The sequence below is a fragment of the Thunnus thynnus genome, chromosome 1 (genome assembly GCF_963924715.1).
Source record: "Thunnus thynnus chromosome 1, fThuThy2.1, whole genome shotgun sequence".
In the NCBI taxonomy this organism is placed as follows: domain Eukaryota; kingdom Metazoa; phylum Chordata; class Actinopteri; order Scombriformes; family Scombridae; genus Thunnus; species Thunnus thynnus.
Window position 1 is genome coordinate 1,524,869 of NC_089517.1, and position 24,006 is coordinate 1,548,874.

The following is a 24,006-nucleotide window of genomic DNA, read 5'->3' on the forward strand; positions in this document are numbered from 1 at the left end:
CACTGGAACTCGAGCACCACGTCGTCGTGTCCGACGAAGGCGTGGACGGGACTGTTGAGGTCGAGCGTGCTCCACAGCAGCAGACTGTTCTCTCTCCTCAGCTGAGGAACCATCACTGTGACCAGACCGTTAGAGAACGGCTGAGGAGACACACGCACGTGCACGCACACACACGCACGCACACACACGCATACACACGCATACACACGCACGCACACACACGCATACACACGCACACACACGCACACACACATACACACACACGCACACACATACACACGCACACGCACACACACACGCACGCACACACACACGCAGGCACACACACACGCACGCACACATACGCATACACACACACGCACACACACACATGCACACACGCGCACGCACACACACGCATACACACACACACACACACGCACACACGCAGGCACACACACACGCACGCACACATACGCATACACACACACGCACACACACACATGCACACACGCGCACGCACACACACGCATACACACACACACACACACACACACACGCAGGCACACACACACGCACGCACACATACGCATACACACACACGCACACACACACATGCACACACGCGCACGCACACATACGCATACACACACACGCACACACACACATGCACACACGCGCACGCACACACACGCATACACACGCATACACACACACACACGCACACGCGTACATACACACACGCACACACACACATGCATGCACACACACACATACACACACGCACACACACACGCACACATGCACGCACACACACACACACGCACACACACACACACACACTCCATTTACCATTTAGTTGCTGCTAAAATGTAATTTCTTCTGAATATTTGTCTATAATCTAATTATAACTCTGAGTGGAATCATCCGACATAACGAGTTTTCTCATGTTTGATACGTTTATTGTATTTTGCAGTAAATTAATAATATAAATATTAATAATATAAATACTAATTCAGCTGTTTGTGAATGCAGGACTTTTACTTGTAAACGTGTGTTTTCATTCAGTAGTAAACTGCTGCTACTCACCGTGTAGCGGGCCTTCCACACCGGCACCTGGCAGGACAGGATGTTCAGGTACTTCCTGGGCTGTCGGTAATCCCAAAACTACACAGAGACACACGACAAACAAACTGAGTCCAGATGCATCTTTAGATAAAACTGAGGTGTTTTGTTTTTAATGTCCTTTATTTACAGTCTTATGACGGCGTCACTGTCATCTAAACACGGCTGGTGTTGTTTTCTTCAGGACAACTGTTGCATCAGAGTCCAAACTAAACCTGGAGGAGCAGCGTTCAGTTTTTATTCTCCACATATCTGAACAAACTGCAGATCTGATGCAACTCTCAGTTCTTTATAATCACAGCTGAAGACTTCTCTGTTTGTTTACCTTTTATTAAACCACATTTAAAGCTTCTTGTTCATATCTCACACTGCACTGTGACTTTAATTCTTCTGTTTTATGTCTTATTCTATGTTAGTTTATTTTATATATATAAAATGTGCTGCACAAATGAACCTGTCCAGCTCGACATGCTTCTAGACTCTTATGGGGAAAAAAACTAAAATGTTGTAATTTTTGATCTTTATGTGCAGAAGTTTTTAATCAGCACAAATCTCCATGTGTGAACGGATGATATATAACAACATCTGGATGGACGCAGCAGATCATCAGGGTTCCAGCGGGATAGGAACCATGTTGACGGGACATTCTGATCACTCTGATTGATCTGCTGATCTGCTGTAATTGTTCTGTATCAACCAGCAAGGATCAATATGTTTAGTGACATCAGAGCTTCTCAACACTTCCTGTTCACAAAAAGTCATGTGATGATTGATGATTCTGAACAAAGATCTGAAGTTATGAGGAGAAACTTTTTTCTCGGATTACTGACGCTGATCCTGAACGCATCGTCTTTGTGAAGAGACGTGTGTGTTTGATGTGTGTGTGTTGTGTTTAAACAGTTATGATGCTGAGCTTAAGGGTCAGCAACAGAAATAATAAAAATCAGTTTCCTGCTTTGTTGCTTCAAATCAAATTTAAACTTCATGTTTAGTTTCTCCTCTTCAGTCCAGTTTGTGATGTTCAGTATAAATATACAGTTTTAATAACCCGACGGTGTGTTTGATGTTCTCACCCTCACTGAGTTGTCCTGACTCGACGTCGCTAAGATGAACTCGTTGTCCGGATGCCAGTCGAGGCCGTGGATCTTCGACAGGTGAGCCGCCACGTACTCCGCCGCCGTGTTCGGCTTCTGCTCGAAGAGAAAAAACACAGTCAGGAAAACTATAATCTATAAAACATAATTCACTGACTAAAGATGAGTCTGCTCACTCTCTTATCCCAGATCCGCACGTCTCCATCGTGACTGGACGCCAGCAGATACTGGTTCTTCCTGTTCCACTTCACCTGAGACGCTCCGGCTGACAGGAAACAAACACACTGCAGGTTTTACATGTTTCATCACTTTAACAACAATCCTGATGACTGTTGTTTATAAATCTGACTGTTCAGATTCTTCCGTTCATTTCTGTCAATAACAGTTAATCTGTTTGATTTAGTTTTTATTTATTTATTTAGTTGCTTTATGGTCGTGTGATCATCAAGAGCAGGGGCCGTTTACTGCTTGGTGGTGCATTCAAGGACACAATCATGGTTTGTTTGTCACACTGACGAGATGTGTTGTTAATGACTGTTTGGATTTTCCTTAAATAATAATTCTGATGATTTTCTATATTTGTCTTTATGTTTGGATCCAAACCAGCAGTGAACTGATCTACTGACCAGTACTGTGTTTGTATCAAAGCTGATATATCTGATTAAAAACACGTCAGTGAGTCACAGCGCTGCACTGGGTCACATGTTCCTTCATCATGAAGAGTTTGTTTAGAAACGGCTCCAGAGACTAATAACAGCATCATGTTTTCAGTCTCTGGAGAGTAGTTCTGTGTAAGGCAGACGCTACTGAGCATGTGCAGGAACACTGTTCTATTTACAGCTTCACCAGCTTGTTGTGCTTCATATCACAACTTCTGGACTTTATACTGAAGTTCTTTGAGAAATTTATAATGTAACACAAAGTCAATAAGAGGTATTTACTGTCTGGTCCTTTAAATACTCACCGACAGCAGACAGCGCCACCGTGGGTTTCCGAGTGTCTCTGTGGAGACAAACAGACAGAAAACTAATGAAAACAACAGAACATGTTGCTTTTTGACAAAAACTCAGGATTGTATGAAAGCTGCAACGATTAATCGATTAATCGATTAGTTGTCAACTATTAAAGTTGTCTCCCCCTTCTGGCAGTGAGAATAATTACAAAAACACTGTCGACATGCGTTTACGTCACAGGCTCGGCTGTAGCCACCTACCTCCGTCTGTACTGCTGCTGCTCTGAGCGTCACACAACCGCCACGAAAAGAAACAAGTAAAACTTCTCTGATTCCAGTTTCTTAAATGTGAATATTTTCTGGTTTCTTCAGTCTGACAGTAAACTGAAGATCTTTGACATTTGAGGACGTCGTCTTTGGGAAACACTGATCCACATTTTTCACCATTTTCTGACATTTTATCGACTGATTGATTAATTGAGGAAAGTTAACGAGCTCTGACCTGGTGTCCCAGATGTAGATGTAGGTGTCCACTGAGCTGGTGACCAGGAACTCGGGTTCGAACCAGGACCAGTCCAGATCACTGAGGACACGAACACATCACAGTCAGTCCAGACTGACCGTTACCTGCAGACGGGTGCGTTTGATTTAACTCTGCTGTTACCTGATGACCCGGGTGTGTCCCTGCAGGGAGGTGTGAACCTCTCCACAGCCTTCCCTCCACGAGTACAGATCCACCCGCTGGTTACTCTGGAAACAACACACACACTCATCAATACACATGTACAGATCCACACGCTGGTTACTATGGAAACAACACACACACTCATCAATACACATGTACAGATCCACACGCTGGTTACTCTGGAAACAACACACACACTCATCAATACACATGTACAGATCCACACGCTGGTTACTCTGGAAACAACACACACACTCATCAATACACATGTACAGATCCACACGCTGGTTACTATGGAAACAACACACACACACTCATCAATACACATGTACAGATACACATACTGGTTACTATGGAAACAACACACACTCATCAATACACATGTACAGATCCACATACTGGTTACTATGGAAACAACACACACACACTCATCAATACACATGTACAGATCCACACGCTGGTTACTATGGAAACAACACACACACTCATCAATACACATGTACAGATCCACATACTGGTTACTCTGGAAACAACACACACACTCATCAATACACATGTACAGATCCACATACTAGTTACTATGGAAACAACACACACACTCATCAATACACTAGATCACCGGCCTGTTTGTCTGATGAACGTCACCATGGCAACGGGTAGATAAAAGGCAGAGCCTCCATTATAATTCAGTGGACGTAGAGATGTTAATGCATGCGTATGCAGACGATGCACATTTATCTTTAAAAAGAGTCTGAGTCAGGGCGGAAAAAATGTCAATAAAGTTTTATTCAGTGTCGTCCATTAATTGATCATTTATCAGACGTATATTTGCTTAATGATGATAAAGTGGAATCTGACTGTTTATCAGGCTGCAGCTACATTTTAAATATATTTGCTCAGTTTTAATCTGACGGACGAAACACAGGAAGCAACAACTGAAGATGAAAAATATAGTTAATATATAGATCAAAGACACAGAGACACGACTGTAACTCTGATCAATCAATCAAGTCTGATCAATAATAATGTGTCAGTTTTTCTTTTTAATAGATTTAACAACAAGAACAAAAGACTCGACAATCACACATAAAACACAAACACACAACAACATGATGGAATCATTTATTAAAACGATCATAATATAATAATATGATAATAAAAATAAACATGTATTATATTGTAATATATTTTAATGTTTTGTGATGAGAGTTAGTTAGTTTGATCGTTGAAGGTTTTTATTTGTAACAATGAACTTATATCAGTGTTTTTCTAGACGTATATTTGTGTGTAAAAAAATAATTAAAAATAAAATGAAATAAAATAATAATAAAAAGGAAAGTAGGTAAAAAGAAAAAATAAAAAGAAAATTGATTAAAAGCAGAGAAAGGGAAAAATCAATCAATCAATCAACAAATAAAATATAAAGGGGGGGGGCTGCAGGATGTCAGCCTGTGAGCGAGGAGTCTTTAGTTCCTCTGGTCTGAACGCCGTCTGGCGAACGTTTCCTGGTTATTAACAGCTGAACTCACCGAGGCGGCGAAGACGTGCGACTCTGACTTGTGAGGATTCCACTGAACCGTCCCGACGTCCCATTTACTCTGCCGGCCGATCTTCCGCGGAGGTTCGGACGGAGCCTCCAGGTTCACCATGTACAGGAACCGCCGGCTGGAAACAAGAAACAAGAAACAAGAAACAAAGACTGAGAGTCTGACGTGGCGCCGGCGGCTCTGAGAGGATGGACGTGAACTCAAAGATCCTCCTTCACTCAGAAACATCTTCTGATTGTTCCTGCAGCTGCATGTTTCTTCGTCTCTGCAGTTTGTTTTCATTCATCTGCTGAAGGACGAACGTTTCTCTGAGTTCACTGAAAATCTGGTTTTTAAGGGGCGGGACTATGAGCCGGGTTTGTGACATCACAACTAGTTTGGAGCCAATCGTGGTTCAGTATGTCGTCGGCCTCAGACACTGATGATGAAGTTTACAGTGAAGGAGGAAACTTTAGAAACCAACAATATCTACAGATTCACAGATTCTGGAGACGATGAACATGAATGAATGAATCAAACTTTAATAATAATAAATAATAAAATGTTTCTTGAAGCTCTGCTCTGTTTTAATCATGTTTATCTTTGTCTGTTTTTATCTTGGTTTTTTTGCCTTGTGAAGAAATTTGTAACAAACGTTTTGAAAAGTGCTTCATAAATAAAGTTTATTATTATATTATTATTATTTCACTGGATGGAGGCACTACAGGAAGACTCAGAGTCGTCCTCTCATCATCATCATCACAATCCATCCAGCTGCGGTGCGTTCAGGTGAACTGAACTTACCCGGACAGCACGGCGTGAGAGCCCAGGCAGTCCACGGACATGGCGGTGGCCTGAAAACACAGAAGAAGAAGAAGAAGAGGAAGAGGAAGAAGAGGAAGAAGAGGAAGAGGGTCACAGCTGATCTGAAAGCTGCAGATAACAACGAGGTTCTTTTCTAAACAAACAGCAAACAGCTGATATGAAACAAGATAAATAAGAACACATGAATTATTTACTGTTTGTTTAATTTAAGCTGTTTGTAGCTAAACGTCACCAATAAATCATCAAACCAGCGTCGGTGGTATTTTATCATTAGTGTGGATGATTATCAGCTACATTAAATACAGCTGCTTTATTTTAAATGGAACTCAGTAGAATCACATTATGGATGAGTTTTATTGATTCTGTCAGATTATTTTCCTTTATAATCCATCAAGTCTGATTTATATATTTATATTATTTTTTTACTTAAACGATTGTTAGATTATCAACATTCAAGTTTGAGTTTATCGTTCATCTACACATGAATTCACACATGTAGTTGAACGATTATCAAACAATTATCTCTTTGATTAATCTATCAGACCGAGGAGACATCTTCAGTTCAGTCTGTTTTATTCTGAAGTTCTTCCTTTAAATTTATAGATTTATTATATAAAACAGAGAAAAGCAGAAACAGAAACCAGAGTTTGTTGATGTTTGAGCTTGAAAAATAACTTTTAATTACTCATAAAATAAAAACATTTTCTGCCAATCGATTAAGGAACTAATAACAAAGAAGATGGTGATTAACTGGTGTTTTTGATTGATAACTGATTAATAGAACAAATTTGTTTATTTTCTGTTGATTGATTATTAAACTTCTCGTTGCAGCTCTTAATGTTTGACATAAATGTTCTGGACTTACAGGCTGCAATTAACAACTATTCTCACCATGAATCAGGCTGATCTATTGACTACCTTTCAAGTAATCAATGATTAATTTTATAATCATTTATTCTACTTTATTATCCGGACAAAGCTGTAACCAGAACATGTTGCACTCCATAAACAACTTGATTGACTGATCGATAATCAACTTTTGTTTATATTTATTCGACTAATCGTTACAAACTAAAGTTGAGAGTTTAAACTGTGACTGAGCTTCAGTTTCATGTTTAAACTCAGTCTGTTGTTCACCTGAGCATCCCGAAACTCCACCACCACATTCTCACTGCTCCAGCGAGCCGCCATCTTCCTTCTTCTGCTTCTACCGTCAACAAACCTCACGTGACCCTGATGACGCGTAACGCTGCGTTCAGGGTCTGCGGGGAAAAAACGACAAACCACAACAAGGAAACGATTCCTGTAAAAAAACAAAAAAACAAACAAAACAAAAAACATTAAACAGATTTATTTAGGTTATGAAGACACATTTTACAAAGATCAGATATTTATCATCATGACAACAAATAAATAAATTCATTTCAAGCGCCTTCCCAAGGACACTTATCAATCAATCAGTCATCAACCAATCAATCAAAATAAATAAATAAAAATGTATTTACATATCACAATTCAAAGGGCAGGTTGGGTTTCTTTTGTTATAAAACACAGGAATAAGTTAAGATTCAAGAGGAAAAAAACTGAATAGCAGCACAGATCCATGTATACTGATAAAAACAAATAATAATAAAAGGTGATTCATTCGAAAACAAGAACTGATGCGTTAATTAAAAGCTAAACTAAAATATATGTTTTTAGCTTAGCTTTTAAAGGACACTACTAAAGCTGCCTTTTGGATGATGGAAAAACCTGAATATTTTCATACATGGAGCATTAAAAAAAGAAGAAAAAAGATGTTTTTGGATTGTTGGTCGAAGAAAACTGGACGACTGAAGACATCACTTTGGAGTTGAAGAAATGTTTACAGGCATATTTACAATTTTCTGACTATTAATAACCGATTAATCAAGAAAATAATCAGCAGATTAATCCGAAAAGTGAATTTCCGACACGAGTGAGACGTTCGTGTTTTCTGTCTGTCATGAGACTGTTTCGTCTTCTCTGATTGGTCGTTCGAGTTTCTGGTTGTCATCGATCCAAGATGGCGGCCACCCTGGTGGAGCATGTTGTCGCAGATGCAGGAGCGTTTTTAAAGAAAGCGCCTCTCCAGGTGAGATTTTACTGCTGTTTGGACTTTAATTGATGTTTCTATGAAGGTAAATGTGCGTCAGTGAGCGCGAGGAGCCCGCGAGAGTCTGAACGAAGCTGCAGAGACACTGAAGCCCAAAGATGACAAACACCTACAGGACTGTTTTATTAACAATTACAGATTAATATCTCATATATCTGTCTGAAAACTAGTCTGGAGACTAAACGATCACTGAGACTGTTTTCTGACTGTAACCAGAAGTATTCAGATACTTAACTGCAGTAAAAGTACCAATACAGCAAATAAAAATACTCCATTACAAGTAAAAGTACTCCTTAAAAAAATCCTACTACAGTAAAAGTACATAAGTATTATGAGCTTGATGTAGTTAAAGTATTGCAGTAAAAGTACATAAGTATTATGAGCTTGATGTAGTTAAAGTATTGCAGTAAAAGTACAGAAGTATTATGAGCTTGATGTAGTTAAAGTATTGCAGTAAAAGTAGTGGTTTGGTCCCTCTGACTGATATATTATTATATATGACATCATTAGATTATTAATAGTGAAGCATCAGTGTTAGAGCAGCATGTTACTGTTGTAGCTGCTGGAGGTGGAGCTAGTTTACACTACTTTATATACAGTTAGCTAGTTTAGTCCAGTGGTTCCCAACCTAGGGGTCGGGCCCCTCCAAAGGGTCAGCAGATAAATCTGAGGGGTGGTGAGATGATTAATGGGAGAGGAAAGAAGAAAAAACAAAGTTCTGATACACAAATCTGTTTTCAGTTTTTGGACTTTTTCTCTAATCTTCGATTTTTGCTGAAATATTGGATCATTTGAATATTTATTGAAATGAAAGCATGTGAGAAGTTTAGAGGGAAAAATCACTATTTGGTGGAGCTGTTAACAACTCATAGACATGTGAAATGTGACCCCGACTACACACTGCTTTTTGTAAGACGTCAAAAGACAAAAAGGTTGGAAACCACTGGTTTCATCTTTAACAATGTGTTGTATTTTAAAAGCTTGTTATATTATCCATTGTGTCAAATCTTCATCTGTAAAGTAACTAAAGCTGTCAAATAAATGTAGTGGAGTAGAAAGTACAATATTTCCCTCTGAAATGTAGTAAAGTGGAAGTATAAAGTAGCATCACATCACAATGGAAGTGATGGGGGACAAAATCCACAGTCCTCCTTCTGTGCAAAAATGTATTTAAAAATGTATCTGAAGCTAATATGAAGATTAAAATGATCTTGGCTGTTGATCCTTTAATTGACCTTGTTGTTGTGTTGATTTGTGTTGCAGGACATCGGCAGGAACATCTACACTCTGAGAGATGTGGTGGACGAGATCAGAGACAAACCCACCAGGAGGAGTCTGGCCTTCCTGCCGTACCAGCTGAACTTCAAAGAACCACAACCTGAACACATTAGGCTGGGTAAACTAAACTTAACTTAATATAACTTAACTTAACCCTGAACACATAATTTGTAAGTAATACACCTGCATCTTGTGTAAATAACCCTACAGGGAGTCATGTGTCATCAGCTCTGATGTTGGGTTGTTCCTCAGGTGTCGAGCTCTGTTAGCAAACAGTCTGACTTCTTTGTGTTTTTGTTTTTCTGCTCAGTGACGGAGTTCTCCAAGAAGACGGGAGACTACCCGAGTCTGTCCGCCACCGACATCAAAGTCCTGGCTCTGACCTACCAGCTGCAGCTGGAGCACGTCGGCTCCCAACACCTGAGGAAAGAGCCAGAGGTCAAGGTACCTACAGACCTCGAACGCAACACGGACACTGCTTTCATGCCTACAGGCTAGGCTAGCAGTTTCCCTCTGCTACCAGTGTTTGTGCTAAGCTAGGCTAGCAGTTTCCCCCTGCTACCAGTGTTTGTGCTAAGCTAGGCTAGCAGTTTCCCCCTGCTACCAGTGTTTGTGCTAAGCTAGGCTAGCAGTTTCCCCCCGCTACTAGTGTTTGTGCTAAACTAGGCTAGCAGTTTCCCCCGCTACTAGTGTTTGTGCTAAACTAGGCTAGCAGTTTCCCCCTGCTACCAGTGTTTGTGCTAAGCTAGGCTAGCAGTTTCCCCCCACTACTAGTGTTTGTGCTAAACTAGGCTAGCAGTTTCCCCCGCTACTAGTGTTTGTGCTAAACTAGGCTAGCAGTTTCCCCCGCTACCAGTGTTTGTGCTAAACTAGGCTAGCAGTTTCCCCCTGCTACCAGCCTTTGTGCTAAGCTAGGCTAGCAGTTTCCCCCTGCTACCAGCCTTTGTGCTAAGCCAGGCTAGCAGTTTCCCCCTGCTGCCAGCCTTTGTGCTAAGCTAGGCTAGCAGTTTTACCCTGTCTTTCTGCTAGGCTAAACACAGCCTGACCGACCTGTTAGCGTTTTACTTTAGACTGCCACCGAGCGCAGTCTGCTTCAGCTGTTCGACTGTGTTTCCAGCAGTAACGTTAGAGTAACGGCAGAGTAACATTTGAATATTTTTTGTTTCAGGTTAATATTCAGAGCACGCGGCGACACCCAGAGACTCCGCTTAACGTGGCGGGATTCCACTTTCCTTCCAAGGTAAAACACAGCTGTTAGTTCTGTTCTGAGGATTATTTCACCTCACTGGAGAATAAAATCAGGTGTCTGTAGTTTAATAAAGTTTAAAACATCTTTGGGACAGTTTTAAGTTTTGTCTTTTTGTTAATGTCCGTTCAGAAGGCAGCGGACGGTTCGAGCGGCCGTCAGTCACAAACAGAGACGTCGAACTCGGTCGACAGCGACGAGTTTAACAGCTTCCAGTTCTGGAGAGCGCCACTGCTGTCCATCGACGACGAGCTGCTGGGTTTACTGGTGAGTTTAAAGACCAACCATCAGCATGTTTCTACAGACAGAAACAAACAAAACGGGAAAATAACATTATTTCTAAATTATCTTTAAAATTTCTCCTTGTATGACATATTTTAAAAAAAACTGCATCCTCATGATGATATTGATTTTGTCTTCATGGTAACGTGAATGTTTGATAGCAGCAGGATCCGTTACTTATCAAATACTATAATCAATCAGATCATTTAATATTGATGTTTGTAATTTCATAAACAGCATTTATTGGTTGTTTATGAACTGATTTGATGATAATTCATCTGGGACATAACTTGTTTGTATTATGTGATGATGGAACAATAACAGCAGTATAGAATATATAAAGCACTGAAAGCATTAAGGTATTGATTAGCTGATAAATATTATGTATTTGTTTAATAAAATCACAGAAATACATATTTTTTTAACGGGGATGTCAGTTGTTTATAATAATAAATAAATAAATAAATACTATATTTCTGTGATCAACTGTCTGCTCCCCTCACGTCACTGGGGCTTATTTTTCATTATTGATTAATCTATTGATTGTTTGAGTAATTAAGTCTATTAAATATAATAATAAAACAGTTAAAAATGCGTCGAACCATCAGCCAAAACCCCAAAATATTCAGTTTAGATAGAAGATATAAATAAAACAAAGAAAAGCAGCAAATCATCAGTATGTTGTTTGTTGTGTCAACACGTTCATACGATGGTTGTTATTAACGCTGTAGGGCTTCAGACTGTCAGTGTAGGTAAAGGACGAGTTCCCAGTGTTCCCAGTGTTCCCAGTGTGTTAAACCAGCAGTCAGGTGTCTGTAATCATTCCTCCTGTTCATACTGGATATTAAAAGATCCTTCAAATGTGCTTTCAATGGAAGTGATGGAGGATAAAATCCACAGTGTGTCCACACAGTCATTTAAAAGTCTGTGTGAAGCTTCTATTCAGCTTCAGCAGTCTGAGTTAGTCATATCAAGTGGATATCTGACACATTTACAGTCTTTTTAGCATCAAATTCCCTCTTTGTGTTTCCTCGGACAGTGTTTCCCTGTTGAGCTGCAGGTGGAAGTATAGTAACAAAAAGAGGAACTTTGGCACTAAAAAGACTGTAACGTTGAAAGATATCTACTTGATTTGACTCATTTGGACGCTGAAGGAGGACTGTGGATTTTCATTGTAAGGTCATTATGAAGGGATCTTCTGATGGTCGGTATGAACAGGAGGAATGATTACAGCAGGTTTAATGTTCATTTGAGCTCCTGACTGTTGGTTTAAGACAAACTTGAACAATTATGAACTCGTCCTTTAAATGTTTCTTATCGTTGCTGATTGTTCAGGATCAAGTCGAGGTTTTGAATTCAAACAACAACAAACAGAAACAGACGAACACACAGACGTCTTCTGTGGCGGCCGACAGCGAAGAGTTTAACAGCTTCCAGTTCTGGAGAGAGCCGCTGCCGTCCTTCGACGACGAGCTGCTGGGTTTACTGGTAAATAAAATAATCCGTTTGTATTGTTGAAAGAGTCCTGCAGAGATTCAACATTTCACTCCAACGACATCATCAGAAACATTGTCAATACCTGGCGCCCACATTACCCACAATGCACCTGGAGATCGTGGTGTGTGATGCTAATAGCTGCTAGCCTCCAGCAGAGATGCTAACCTCACTGCTCTCTAACTCCACACTGTTGTCTTCAGCTCCGACCCACGCTGTGACATCATCAGTGACATCATCAGAAGGCTTCATAGTACTTTTTTCACATAAAACACCTGAAAATCTCTTTTCATGTGCCAAATATGTGTCATTAAACATGTTAATTTTTTTTTCTCGTCCTGTAAAACCTTTTGAATCATCTTGATTTTTGAAGGATCTGATTTAAATTTGTCCACATATTTAATTTCACTCAAAAATCCGTCACATTACAGAAGATGAAGACGTAGCGAGACGTCCTTTTCCAACCGACTGCTGTAGACGACGAGATGACGTCATTAAAAAGAGTCAAAAACATGACGGAAATAAGACGTTTCTGTTAGTTTCATGTATTGATGTGAGGAAGGTTACAGTCTCCTCATCATCGCTCCCATGGATGTATTATAAGAGCTGGATACCAGACTAAAAATGGCGCCATTTAGTCCTATAGGAACTGCTCGCCTGGCGCTTACGCCAAAAAAAGTTTCTAGCTTCCGGGTTTGCTTCCGCATTGTGCGGCCCACTGAATAAACGCAGCAGTGTTTCCCCCCGCTGGCCCCGCCCACGAGCTCCCGCTGGTCCATAGACTTTACATTGTGATGATGTCACAGATTTTTAAATCGCTTTTCTCGGCTGGAGGAAAGTTTTACAAACATAAAACCTCCATGGACCAAAAGTTCAGAACAGAAAGAGTCATCATTGACGTTGTTTGCAGTTCGAGGTGTCGTGTCAACAGTTTTACAGGCGTCTCTGTTACAGTGGTGGTCTATGAGGGTAAATCCTTTTTGGGCTGCAGGGGGATTTTACCTGCAATACCGCGAGTGGCCACTGCGGCGGCGCCCTATCCAGCTCTTATTATACATCCATCATCGCTCCACACACATCTGATGTTTTCAGCTCTTCAGTGACGTTTGAGTCACATGATTCATGATGTCATCATTTATTCAGTCTGTTTACATTTTGTCGCATTTTGGTTTTATCGGTACGACGACTTTTCAGCTGAAGCCAGGCCTAAAGACTTTTTTTGCGATAGTTTTTTTCTTCTGCATTTCAACTCAATTTTTTTTCTATAAACAAACAAAATGTGAATAAAAACAGACGGAAACACAGTTTGTGACTTCAAGAACCACAAAGTTCAGTTTTCATGAGTTTCATTCATCAGATGGACACAAGCATGAGTCTGCTGCATGGGGAGGCTGCTGGTTGCTAACATGTTAGCCACACATTAGCTGTTGTATTGTATTTAAGTCATTAATTAATACTAATTTATCTAATTAGCTGCATGATGGTAGAGTTTACTGTGATGTGTTTGAGTCTCTATGAAGCTTTAAATAGTTTTAAAAAAGACAAAAGGAGAAACGTTGTGGTGAAACTCTGGTCTCTGATTGGCTGACTGTCGTTGTCGTTGATTGGTTGTCGTGATGACGTTGCAGAACGACGTCTCTGTTTCGGACTCGTCGCCGCAGACAGAGGAGGGGGCGGGGCACAGGGAGTCAGAGGACCAATCAGATGACGAGGACAAAGAGAACGAGCCTAAAGAGGAAGAGGAAGAGGAAGAAGAGGAGGTAGAGGAGGAGGAAGATGATGATGATGATGATGATGATGATGACGGAGGTGGATGGATCACTCCCAGTAACATCAAACAGGTGAAGATGGACACAGCTGATTGGACGGCTCCAGCTGATGTCAGAGTTGGATGTCTGACCACTGACTTCGCCATGCAGGTAAACAAACACCTGTTTACTGTTGTTATTATTGTTTGTTTGTTTACATGAAGTTTTTAACAGATTGAATAGTTTTATATCAGGCCGACGTCTGCATGTTTTCTATTTATTGTGTTTTTATTGTGATGTTGTTGTTGACTGAGACAATAAAAGTGACTTTATTTAACATTTAGATCATTTTTACATGAAATAATCACTAAACATGCAGCTTTCTTATTTTTTAAGTTGTTTTACATGAGATGAGATTAAATTGTTCATTTTTAAACACATTTAGATGAAGTGTGAAGTTGAAGTGTTGAGGATGTTTATTCTCTTATAGACTGAAAGTGTTTGTTGTGTTTGCAGAACGTTCTCACCCAGATAGGACTTCATGTCCTGTCCGTTAACGGGATGGTGATCAAACAGGCGAGAAACTACATCCTGCGATGTCACGCCTGCTTTAAGTGAGTTTATACTCTCTCTGTCTGTCTGTGAAGAATAAAACCGACCGCGCTGTTAAAAAACAACAACAACAAACGTTTACTCTGAATGTGTTTTTTTTACATTTCAGGACGACGAGCAACATGAACAAAGTGTTCTGTCCTCACTGTGGAAACAAGACGCTGAAGAAGGTGGCGGTGACGCTCAACGAGGACGGCAGCATACAGATGCATTTCTCCAAAAACCCCAAAGTGCTGAACTGCAGAGGACTGAGGGTGAGACACACACACACACACACACACACACACATACACACACACACACACACACACACAAACTAACCAGAACCTTAAACCTGAGTCTGAACCTTCCAACGGTGCTTCTGCTGAAACTGGTCACATGGTGTCTGCAGGTCCTGGAAAACTGCTGCACTGTCTGAGTTTCTGAATTTAAGACCTTGAATGGTTGTGAATTCAGACAAATACAGAATTTTATATCTTAGTTTATGTTTTTGAACTGATTGTTTTTCTATGAGTTCAGTCCCACATACAGTCCATCTGTTTACTTCTCTTGCCGTCGTCAGCGTGTTTCAGCCTTCATGTCTTCATGTCTTCGTTTAATATCAACGTCGATCCTTCACCTGCTCATTTTTCATAATGTCTACCTTAAACGCACACTATGTAATTTCAGCCGCTCGGCGTCTCAATCAAAACAATAACAACAGACGGAGTGTGATGACGGTGTGAAGTAGCAAGGGATCATGGGAGTTGTTGTCTTCGTCGTTAAATAACCAGCATCGCCGGGATAGGATTACTCCAGTGTTCATCATTCAGGATGTTTTTACCCGCAGAGGTCTCCTCCTCTCCAGAACAAACGGACCCGGAGATTACAGGTAAAAACACTGAATAAAGCTGTTTCGCCCAAAAAAATCAGCGTTTCTCCGACGATGTACGGCGACCACCGGACGTCCGGTACGGGCTGTTAGCCGAGCTGCTGCTAACATTTGTTCGGTTTATTTCTCTGATAACTTTAGATCCAGACGTCCGGTCGGTTTCTCCCGGGAGCCGAATTACCCGCAGAGGTCTCCTCCTCTCCAAAAACAAACGTACACGCAGATTAAAATCGTTAAAATATTAATTAAAGCTGTTTCACCTAAAAAAAAACAATATTTCTCCGACGATGTTTGGTGACCACCACATATCAACAGTGAGAGGAGAGAACAATAAACACCATCTGGTCAATCATAGTTAATGGACATTAATTCATATCTTAAATACTGAATACTCCTCTCAACCTGCTGGTTTCTAGTAATGAATGTTGAAATAACCTCTCTCTCTCTCTCTCTGTGTTTCAGCACGCGCTGCCTCTTCCTCAGGGAGGGAAACACAGCAACAACCCTCAGCTGGTGGAGGACCAGCATTTCCCTCAGCAGAGACTCTCCCGTAAAGCTCGCCAGAAGACCGACGTCTTCAACCCGGACTACGTGGCCGGAGCCTCGCCGTTCAGCGAGAACGACATCTACAGCCGCGCCGCCAACCTCCACATCCGAGACGGCCAGTGCGGAGGCGGCCGGAGACGAGCCAACCCCAACGCCAGCCGCAAGAAGTTCGTCAAGAAGAAGTGAAGAGCCGACGGACGATGAAGACGACGGCGTCTCATCTGTTAGAGATTAAAGAACCAAACTGGTTGTTTGAATAAATCTGTCACACTTTAAACTCCTGCTGAGCTTTTTTCTAAAACATCCATCAGCCATTTAAAAACCACTGAAACCATTAAATCCATTTATGAGACGTTCTGCAGATAATGAATCCGTCACATTCAGGGTTCAGTCAGCTGAAGTTGCACAAGCTTCATGTTGGACTGAAGGTTTTGTTAAAGGACACTTCTGCTTCTATTTCTGGGACTTGATGACCTTTAACCTGCAGCTTCCTGTAACCTGAACCTTTCAGAACAAAAGTTGTAGAACCAGAGTTCTGTGACGACACGTCCTGCAGGGAGGAAGAGGAGGAAGAGGAGGAGGAGGGTGGAAACCAGCAGAACAACAGTCACAGAAATGAAGAAAAAAAACACAATCTGATATCTGAGATGTAAGAATTTGCTGCTGCACAGAAACGCCTCTAAAAGATAATTAGTTTATTAGAAGCTGGATCTTATTTTCATAAGTTTGTTTCTATCAGTAATTAAAAAAACAAATCAGACCAGAAACAAACCAAAAGATCAGACGTTAGACTGCTGCTGTTTCTTCTTAATGATGTCACATGTTTCTCATTAACATGCTGAGTATAATGCATCATCATCTTCAGTGTCCCTGTTTTGCTTTTATTTTGGTATTTAAAGAATGAAGAGGACATGACAGGAAGTCAGAGAGATGATCAGCTCGTCTTTATTGATCATAAAGTGCTTTTCAACACTCAGATGTTGAAATGTCCTTGAATGCAGCAGCAAAGGTTGTTTTTGTTTTTCAGAATTTGACGTGAGGAGGAAACGTTTGTGTGATCAATAAACTGATGGATGATGTTGAAAATGATCAGCAGGAACGATGTGTAGCTGAAACAACAGTTTGGTTCTTTAAATATTAAAACCAGCATTTCCCCTTTACAGTTTTTTAAGGTTAATAATAGTCACAATATATGTCAAATCCTCCGGATGTGTGACTGACTTATTAATTTAATGTATCTTTATTAATACCCAAATAAAACTGAAAAATGACAAACGAATCTGTTCAGAATCATATTTTAATTATTTAATCATTTCACTTAAATATGTCATTAAACTATATCGACACACATCTTAAACCCTTCAATCCAGATCCTGTAAAAGGAAAACATCCAACATGTAAAGTGGATGTTTGGAGCTCAGCTAACAGTTTCCCTTTGCTCCCAGTCTTTGTGCTAAGCTAGGCTAGCAGTTTCCCTCTGCTCCCAGTCTTTGTGCTAAGCTAGGCTAGCAGTTTCCCTCCGCTCCCAGTCTTTATGCTAAGCTAGGCTAAACAGAGACATCAGACTGATCCTTTAAATTTGATTGACTGGACCGTTTACTCTCCCAGCTGGACTCCAGGAAGGCACTTCAACAGGTAAACAAGACAATAACAACATCTGACTCCGACTGAATCTAAGCAGGTTTTGAGTTTGTAGTGTGTTTAGAGCTGCAACGATCAGTCGATTCATCATCAACTATCCTGATAATCGATTAGTTGTTTTGAATCTATCCTCTATGACAGTAAACTGAATATCTTGTGGATATAAATAAGACGTGAGGAGTTTTTGGGAAACACTGATCGACATTTTCTGACATTTTATGGACCAAACAACTAATCGATCAATCAAGAAAATAACTGACAGATAATTGAACTGATCAGTTGGTGTTCAGACTGAACAGTGTGCTGTTAATGGAAACTATTCTCCTGTTTTCCTGCTCGTACAGCCGAGATGTTTGAGATGTTTCCTCGTCAGTCGTCATGGACGTTGAGATACGAGAGTAAAGCTGTTAAAGAGTTTTTAATTCATCATTTAGACCATAAAACCACATCCACAAACATAAGAGGTCCATCACCAGCTCCCACAGTCCCAAACCCACAGAGACGTTCAGCTACTCCAAAGAAAACTCGTCTTCGTCCTCAACCGTCCCGTCGTCTCGCTCCTCAGACGTGGGCTCTGTGAGTTCAGGTCCCGGCTCCGGTTCAGAGTCTGTGGGACCGGACCGGTTCTGGTCTGTCGTTGGTTCTTTGGGTTGCGAGTCGAACGTCAGGCTGCTCAGCTCCGCGTCGATGTCGATGACGTCGGGCGCAGGCGGCGGCGGCGGCGTCTCTCTCTGTGGAAGAATGAAGCTCAGCGGCTCGAGAACGGCGGCGACGTCGATGCAGCCCAGACTGTCGTACCTGTGCAGGTGAGTCGCAGGAACGCCTGCAGACAAACAGAGGACGTGTTGAAAGCAAAACTACACGTAGCAGCTCGTCTGTCTGCTCTGAACACCAGACCTGAGCGGTTTGTACTGTGGTGTATTTTCATTAAAAGTCATTGGTGTGCTTAAAGACAATATTAAGCTATGCAGATTGATTTTATAAGTTTATAAGCAATAAGGGCTAGTGTGATACAATTTGTATTGGTGTAGTTATAATCTCATGAACCATATTTAATCACACTGTACGTATAGAGGCACGATAGAAGAATCATAATCATACACTGGAGAAATTTGAGTGTGTTTGTATTACATGTCACTTTGCTTGGGTCTGCTAAAGTCTTCACCTTTCAAACATACTCTCTGGAGGAGATCAAGAAATAAGGGTGTAAAATGACTAGAATAACTTATAAAAAATAAAAAAGGCCAGAAGACAACTTGGCAATAATGGTGTAAAATGATTCCCAATACTTATATAAAAATTGGATATAATCAGGTAGAATTGAATATGCCAGTACATATCCTCAAACACCTCAAAACTTGTTTTGAAGAGTTTTGACCAACAACGAGTGACGGAGATCAAAGTAATATAATAATTGGTCAAAAATTAGGGAGGGTGGATGATAAGGTGTGACCTAAGCCGACCCAAGGGCATAAAAACAATGCCCCAAAGAAAAAGCTTTGGAGCGATTTGGTTCTTTGTAAAAGTGCTGATTGCTCCCCTTTTTTGCTGGCATTAAAGAACACTTTGCTGCTTGGACCTCTGACTCCCTTTTTATTTTCAAGAGAGAGTTTTTTGCTCTGGTACCTTTTTCTGCAACAATTTGATACAACAGTACCAGTAAGAATAGTGCAGCCAGACTGGTTTTGTTTGGTTTATCCTGTTGGGATCTGTGGGATTCCGTTGTTTCTTTGTTTCGGCTCCACTGCAGCCGTTTCCTTTGTTCTCTTCTGTTATTTAATCACACTGAGGCTGAATGTTTGTGACCTTTTCTAATAAATAGCAGTTCTGGGTTGTAACAGTCTGTCAGATGCTGCTGCTGTTTGTAGTCTGGTGGTTTGATTCTGTTCTCTCTGTTTCTATCTGACAACTGTGTGAATTAGATTCATTTAAAGACTCTCAGTTCTCTTCTCTACAGTTTGGATCAACATGAAACTCTGCTGGTTTGAATCATCAGAACAAACAAACAACTGTGTTAGAAAATATCTGGTTGTTTGATCAGAAGTCAGAACTACAAACCTGCTGCTTTCAAACAGGAACAGACAGGAATCAACTACGACTCTCGAGATGCATTTCAGCAAAAAACAACCAATCACAGAGCTTCATGTTCTGTTAGCTGCACAATCTGCAGCTCGATGGTTGAAATGAAAACACTTCAATGTTCTTTTAAATCACAGCTGAAGACTTTTATTAAACTAAATCTGAGGGTTTATATTTTACACTGTAACTTTTATTCTCTTGTTTTATTTGTCTTTTTCCCTTTTAGCTTCTTTTTATTTCCAAATTAACACTTTTTAATTGTTTTTATGTCTTTTTACTTGTGTTGCTTTTATATTCTGTCTTGATGTCTTTTATGTTTTATGTAAAACACTTTGAATTGTCTTGTTGTTGAAATGTGCTGTACAGGCAGTGAAGTGATTCCTAACACGACCAGAGAAGCAGCATTTAATCCACATTAAACACAGTTTCTCTGTCAGTGTTTTCTCAGTTTTTAGTGTCACAGCGTCTCTGACTTCATGTTACTTTACATATAAATGAATCAAGAGAACACGAGTATCAGATATCTGGAGAGAAATGTTGGATCTGCACAGCGAGAGATGAAGGACAAACACACAGTTCTTCAGATGTTACACAAATAAATCCTGTCAAACTCGTTCAATGTTACATCATCTCACTGTGTCCCTCTGGAGAAAGTATACAGTACGTATACGTCTGAAGGTTAATGCACACACATATAAAACTCTCTGAAGATAAACTGAATGCTGCTGTGAATCCTCACCCAGAGTGAGAGCGAGCTGCGCCGGAGGAAACAGGACCTGCAGGCAGCGGTTGAGGAACGGCAGCAGATCTTCGGCGTACGCGCAGCAGAACTGAACAAACAGCTCCTTCTCCCGGCTGCTGAAGGCCGACTCCTCCGCCCGGTGGAACACCACCACCTGCCGGGTCACCTGACAGGAAACGAGACCGACAACAACATTGATACACACTCCTCCGACACCGTGTACCACACTGTTCACCGTGGTGTTTGTGTTCTTTGCTTTAAACTGTTTGTTATTGTGCTGTTTTATGTTTTAATTGTAGCTTGAAGCTAAATCTGGTGCAATACATACAATACATGTAAACACAGTAAAGAGAAATACGTCACACAAGTTACTACTTGACTGCGTCCAAATACCACAGATGTGGGTGTTGGGACCCACTCAGACCGCTGCTCACCATCTTGAGGGCGTCCTCGAGGCACCTGGTGACGTCCTGCGCCAGTCCGACCGGGCAGCAGAGCCGCAGGTCGTTGAAGGCGGTCAGGACGTTGTTGAGGAAGCAGGCGAGCGGCTGGAAGTCCAGCAGGGACATGGGGGGCTGCAGGGTGCCGGGCTGGGTGCTGGGGGCCACGGGGGGGATGGTCCCTCCCAGCACTGAGGGCAGGGAGATGAGCGTGTACAGGTTCATGTCCTCCTGGAACTTGTCCACCGCCTCCTGCACGGCTCTGCGGAAGGTGTCCGCCGCCACCGTCTGGAACATGGGCGCCAGCTGCCCGCGGAAGTCCGCCCCCACCCTGCTGAAGGACAGGCCGAAGTACATGCACTGACCCAGCAGGGAGTCCAGGCGGCCCCCCACGCCCCGCTGCAGGTCCCTCTCTAACGTCTCCAGGAACTCCGCCACCTTCTGCACCACCCAGCCGTGGAAGATGGCGCTTTCGTTCACCTGCCCGCCGGCGGGGGGCACCAGCGGGTCCTCATCAGAGAAGATGGCCCGGTACTGCGTGATGATGTCGAAGAGGTGGACTCTGCAGGCCTCGATGGTTTTGGTGATGTGGAAGTAAGGGTCGTCGTCGGGGATGGCGGCGAGGATGGAGTGCAGCCAGGTGCCACGAGCCTGCAGGAACTTCACCCGCAGCTCCGCCTCCGTGAACACGTCCATCCGCCGCAGGTAGCCGATGACGCGGAGGCAGACGGGAAGCTGGGAGTTGCTACGCAGCTGCTGCAACAGCTGGTTGAGCATCAGCTGAGTCGACTGACGCACTTCACGAACGATTCCCTGAAGAAACAAGACGTCAAATATTATATTTCACTGAATATTCAACATTTAGAGTCTAACAGGAGGATTTAAAGAGTAACTGCACACAGTCTAATAATCCTGCTTTAACCGCCAACTAGTGTTGACCACACAGGTCTGTATCTGTATCTTAGAAACAGTTCTCAGGTTGACCTGGACTCACCTGGATGACTGGAAGCGAGGAGTGCTTCTTCTCCAGCCTCTTGACGTACGCCGCCAGCTCCAGAGCCTCCTCGTAGTAGCCGTTGCGGACGCAGGTGTCCATGAGCTGCGGGATCTCCAGGATTTCCAGGATTTCGGTGTGGCGGTTCAGCGTGAGGCTGTTCATGCGGCGACTGGCTCCGATGTCCTCCGCCTCCTTCATGAAACCCCTGAACACAAAACACCGAACAGTTTCCTCACGATGCATTCAACAACATCAGCACCACAGAGTTTCAGCATCTCAACCTGCACTCAGGTATCGCACTGAATTTTTTTCATGCTAATGTCGACTGAGTTTCTGTATTGATGTTAAAACTTTTTTCCTGCTATCGTATAAATATAATTTTATCTGTAAAACCTTTTTATTTATTTAACAACAGAAGTCAGAGTTCTTTTTTTTAAATAACTCATTTTAAAAACTCTTTTTTACTTGTCACTTTATAGTAGCTCAGGACTTTTGTCCATGTCGGGATCCTGTAGGAATGATGACTCTTTTGTTCCAGTGATCTGATTGGTCAGTGGTCGCTCTGGAGCAGGTTAACTGTTCTGCATCAGTTACCATGGTGATGTAACCTGGTAAGAAGTGAACCACTGTCGCAACCCTGAGAACTCAAAGTTACACCTGAAGTCTGAGAGATTCTTTGCTTTTCTTTCTAAGTTAAGAGTTTTAAATCTTAAATCACTAAGACTTTATGGTGAGCAGGATATTTTTTTAAATTAAGACACAAATTAAACATTTGTCTTTTCCTGGTTTTAAAGGCTACATTACAATAAAGTGATGGAATTTACTGTAATTGCTCTATTATTTGCCTTTTACCCGCTTAGTCATTACATCCACATTACTGATGATTATTTATCAAAAATCGCAATGTGTAAATAATTTGTGAAAGCACCAATAGTTATCTCTACAATACTGTCGCAATATCAACATCAAGGTATTTGATATTTGATTGTGTCCATATCATTTATCCCTACTTGTAGCTGTAATCAACATATCTCTGGTCTTATTGATCCTGTCTCTGGTGACCGATCACCGACCTGCATCTCTCCGTGAAGCCGGGCAGCTTGTCAAGCAGCCGGGACACGCTGGCCTCCACCCGGCTGAAGTCCCGGTGGCTCCGCTCGGTGCAGTCGGCGGTGCGGATGAAGGTCCGGTAGTTGGAGAAGGCCAGTTCCCGGGTCTGCTGCAGGATGAGAGCCCGCTCCTCCGCCAGCCGCTCCGGCTCCCGGCTCAGCTTCTCCAGGCCGAAGGAGCTGAGCTCGGACAGGTAGGCGGTGAAGTCCGGGTTCTGCCTCCAGCTGTCCGGGAAGCTGTCCTTGAAGATGGAGGCTAAAATACTCTCATCCTCCACGTCCACCGCCGCCATGTTGGACCCTCCGCTTCAAGATTCAACTGCTGCTGTTTGTCAATGAAACAGATTCATTAAAACCACTTTATAATGTGGTTTTTAATGTGACCGTTTAACGAACTGCATCAGATATTATTACTATCTTATCTTATTATCAGATAAAGCCAGGAAGATATAAGAATACACAGAAGCTACAGTCAGTGTTGACAACCACTTCCTGGTACCGCTGACAGCTTCTTCTTCTTCTCCTGCTATCTTTGGCAGTTTAGGCGCGACTCGGAGCATTACTGCCCCCCGCAGGACAAAAAAAGGTATTACTTCAACCA

At 41.9% G+C, this 24,006-nt stretch overlaps 3 protein-coding genes across 6 annotated transcripts in view; 1 reads left to right on the forward strand and 2 right to left on the reverse strand.

Moving 5' to 3' along the window:
- wdr59 (WD repeat domain 59) overlaps positions 1 to 10,751 on the reverse strand; it is a 24,379-nt gene extending 13,628 nt beyond the window's left edge. Inside the window, exons 1-11 of one of the 3 annotated variants that reach the window (XM_067586638.1) lie at positions 10,649 to 10,751; positions 7,324 to 7,489; positions 6,166 to 6,215; positions 5,365 to 5,500; positions 3,815 to 3,900; positions 3,653 to 3,733; positions 3,163 to 3,200; positions 2,375 to 2,463; positions 2,178 to 2,294; positions 1,069 to 1,146; positions 1 to 140 (exon numbers count right to left, since the gene is read on the reverse strand). The exon at positions 1 to 140 is cut by the window's left edge and continues 17 nt beyond it. In XM_067586638.1, coding sequence (XP_067442739.1) covers positions 1 to 140; positions 1,069 to 1,146; positions 2,178 to 2,294; positions 2,375 to 2,463; positions 3,163 to 3,200; positions 3,653 to 3,733; positions 3,815 to 3,900; positions 5,365 to 5,500; positions 6,166 to 6,215; positions 7,324 to 7,377 — 869 coding nt within the window. In that variant the 5' untranslated portion in view covers positions 7,378 to 7,489; positions 10,649 to 10,751. Of the gene's footprint in view, positions 141 to 1,068; positions 1,147 to 2,177; positions 2,295 to 2,374; positions 2,464 to 3,162; positions 3,201 to 3,652; positions 3,734 to 3,814; positions 3,901 to 5,364; positions 5,501 to 6,165; positions 6,216 to 7,323; positions 7,490 to 9,555; positions 9,618 to 10,648 lie in introns of those variants that run through there. The other 2 variants (XM_067586459.1, XM_067586548.1) reach the window with 2 other exon arrangements.
- Positions 8,190 to 17,676, forward strand: nob1 (NIN1 (RPN12) binding protein 1 homolog). Of its 2 annotated transcripts, XM_067586894.1 has the most exons (10): positions 8,190 to 8,299; positions 9,584 to 9,716; positions 9,909 to 10,042; positions 10,767 to 10,838; positions 10,977 to 11,111; positions 12,462 to 12,614; positions 14,249 to 14,539; positions 14,885 to 14,982; positions 15,090 to 15,234; positions 16,314 to 17,676. In XM_067586894.1, the coding sequence occupies exons 1-10, from the start codon at positions 8,231 to 8,233 to the stop codon at positions 16,581 to 16,583; spliced, it is 1,500 nt and encodes a 499-aa protein (XP_067442995.1). In that variant the 5' UTR covers positions 8,190 to 8,230; the 3' UTR covers positions 16,584 to 17,676. The 2 variants fall into 2 exon arrangements, with proteins under 2 accessions (XP_067442995.1, XP_067443080.1); XM_067586979.1 differs by lacking the exon at positions 12,462 to 12,614.
- Positions 17,677 to 23,942, reverse strand: cog8 (component of oligomeric golgi complex 8). The gene is made up of 5 exons (XM_067586770.1): positions 23,370 to 23,942; positions 22,294 to 22,501; positions 21,294 to 22,112; positions 20,857 to 21,025; positions 17,677 to 18,861 (listed from the first exon to the last, which is right to left on the reverse strand). Exons 1-5 carry the CDS (start codon positions 23,696 to 23,698, stop codon positions 18,548 to 18,550), a joined length of 1,839 nt encoding a protein of 612 aa, XP_067442871.1. The 5' UTR covers positions 23,699 to 23,942; the 3' UTR covers positions 17,677 to 18,547.
- Between the last annotated feature and the right edge of the window lie 64 nt (positions 23,943 to 24,006).